This window comes from Engraulis encrasicolus, chromosome 9 (genome assembly GCF_034702125.1).
Source record: "Engraulis encrasicolus isolate BLACKSEA-1 chromosome 9, IST_EnEncr_1.0, whole genome shotgun sequence".
NCBI classification, from domain to species: domain Eukaryota; kingdom Metazoa; phylum Chordata; class Actinopteri; order Clupeiformes; family Engraulidae; genus Engraulis; species Engraulis encrasicolus.
The window spans coordinates 23,609,067-23,611,566 of NC_085865.1; the positions used below are offsets into that span (position 1 = coordinate 23,609,067).

Genomic DNA, 2,500 nt, shown 5'->3' on the forward strand with positions numbered 1-2,500 from the left:
TACCAGAATTGCAATGACCATGTTGTAATATATTACAAAAACAGTACTAGGGTGTATGGTGGTAAAGTTTTTTTAGAGACTATTACAGCGTTCCACAGGTGGAATGGCGTGTGTTAATCATATCATATCGTAATCTAAACATATCTCATAAGTAGTTTAGGGTGTCAATTTGCATTTTCATTAATGAGCAATAAAACAGGCAAAGTTAAGCAGTGTTACTGTTCATTGTTACATATGATAATGGTAGGCACTCTATCAGTCAAGGAACTCATCAGCTAGACAAGCTAGCTATGCTTGGAATCCCAATGAAGCGAATGAGAGTTGACAAGCTGTTGAAATAGGCTTGATCAAAGGGCTCAAACAGCGCAGCACCAGTTGTCTGAATATCGGTCAGAAGGGTGAAAAGTTATATAATGCACCACTTCCATTGACCAGTTGGTGGTGCAAGGCGGAGTTACTGACTTGTTATTGTTTGGTCCCAAATGAGGGCTCAATGACCCTATGTGTAAAATATGTTCGTAAATAATCAAATAATTCAACATAAAAAGGGACTACATACCGTTGGACCTCGTTGCCCCCTTGGACCTGGTTTGCCTGCCACACCCTTTTAGAAAAATCAAGAGAAAAACAAAAGAAAAGTTCAAACAAGCTTACATTTGGCAGGGTGACTTGAGGAAGATATCAGTGACTGAAGTCAGAAGAGAGACGAGGAAAGGGGAGGGAGGGAGGGGATCAAGGGAGAAAGGAAAATTGCTCTGTGATTTGCTCCAAGTTCAACGAGAGCCAAGTTGGCATGGGTTGCATTTCTCCATTGGATCAGTGGCACTTTCTGATTAAACTGGCAAACACGAAGGTAGAGAGGGGAGAAGTTCCACTGACTGCTTCTGTGGGCATGGATACACCTATGAACATCATCTGCTGGGAGAGTGGGTGTATACGCCTGCACGCACACACACACACACACACACACACACACACACACACACACACACACACACACACACACACACACACACACACACACACACACACACACACACACACACACACACACGCACGCACACACGCACACACACACACACATGTAGGCACGTACGCACACACACACACACACACACACACACACACAATCACACACACACACACACACACACACACACACACACGCACACACACACAATCACACACACACGCACACACATACAGTACACACACACACACGCACGTACACACACACACACAAACACACACAATCACCCACTCCCAGACTCAGTCGTTTTTTTGTATTTTGTATGTGACCCAATATTCATTTCTTATTTTGACTAACCCAAAGCAGCTGAACAGTTTGGCCATGGGACTGTATTTCATTTAGTTCAGAGCCAAAGTCTTCCCAAGTCTAATTATTCTTCCGGAACTCTACATGAAGAAATAATTTGAGATCAGATTTTTTTTGTTCTAAATGAAACTGATTAATTCATTCATTACAGTCTCATTAGTAGATATGACTTCAAATACAATGCGCCGTACACGTGTAAGCGGCACGCGCACATGCTCGCTTTACATATTTTATATTCCAGCGAAACACCCTGTGGGACATGTTACTAAGCAGCGGATCGATCAGTATCTACTTCAAACTGCCTTGGGCACTTTCAATTGCTTTCTGTGTCGCAAAGTGGATTATCCCATACAGTACTGCAGCCAGTAGAGAAAAAAATCTTTACCACGGAATAAGACTGTGGACTGAACAATCTTCGAAAACTGCTGGACCAGCTATTGTTTGTCCATATCGAACTGTAGTTGTACTGTTTATTTTTTAAAAACTATGTCTTAAAAAAGTCCTCATACACATATTCTTTCTCATGCTGAGATATCTTAAAGCAGTGGAGCTGGCAGTAGCGTACTACTAGGCCTATTATCTTTTATTGTGTGGGAGAACTGCTAGTGTGTGTGTGTGTGTGTGTGTGTGTGTGTGAGGGGGGGGGGTAGAGAGGGAAAGGTGCAATCGTTCTTATTTTCTTTCTTTTTGTGCAGAGAAACTGATAATGTGAGGAGGGGGATGAAGGGAGATAAAAGAGAGATGCAGTTGTTCTTATTTTCTTTCATCATGTGGAAGAACTGATAATGTGAGGGTACAAAACAGGTACAGAATGTTGATGTGAAATCATTCATATTTCATGGAGGAATTGATAGAGTGAGGAGGGAACCAGAGAAATTGAGAGAGGGGATGCATGTATCTCTTTTATTGTGTAGAAGAAGGGATAGTTTCAGAAAGGGAAGGATAAAGGATGGAACTACAGAGTGGAGATGTGCAATCGATGTTATTACACATATATCTTTTACCATCTTGTGTCGAAGAATGTGAGGAAGGGAAGGAGGAATAGATAGGAGAGGTGCAATCGTTCACACAGTATTTTCTTTTTATGTGTGGAAGTACTAATAGTGTATGGAGAGAAACTGAGGGATAGAGGAGAAAGGGTGCAATCGTTCACAGTACGGTACG

At 42.0% G+C, this 2,500-nt stretch overlaps 1 protein-coding gene across 3 annotated transcripts in view; it reads right to left on the reverse strand.

The window, feature by feature from the left end:
* col11a1a (collagen, type XI, alpha 1a) overlaps positions 1 to 2,500 on the reverse strand; it is a 136,867-nt gene that overhangs the window by 55,045 nt on the left and 79,322 nt on the right. For all 3 annotated transcript variants that reach the window (XM_063206797.1, XM_063206795.1, XM_063206794.1), the window contains one exon: positions 560 to 604. In XM_063206797.1, coding sequence (XP_063062867.1) covers positions 560 to 604 — 45 coding nt within the window. The remainder of the gene's footprint in view (positions 1 to 559; positions 605 to 2,500) is intronic.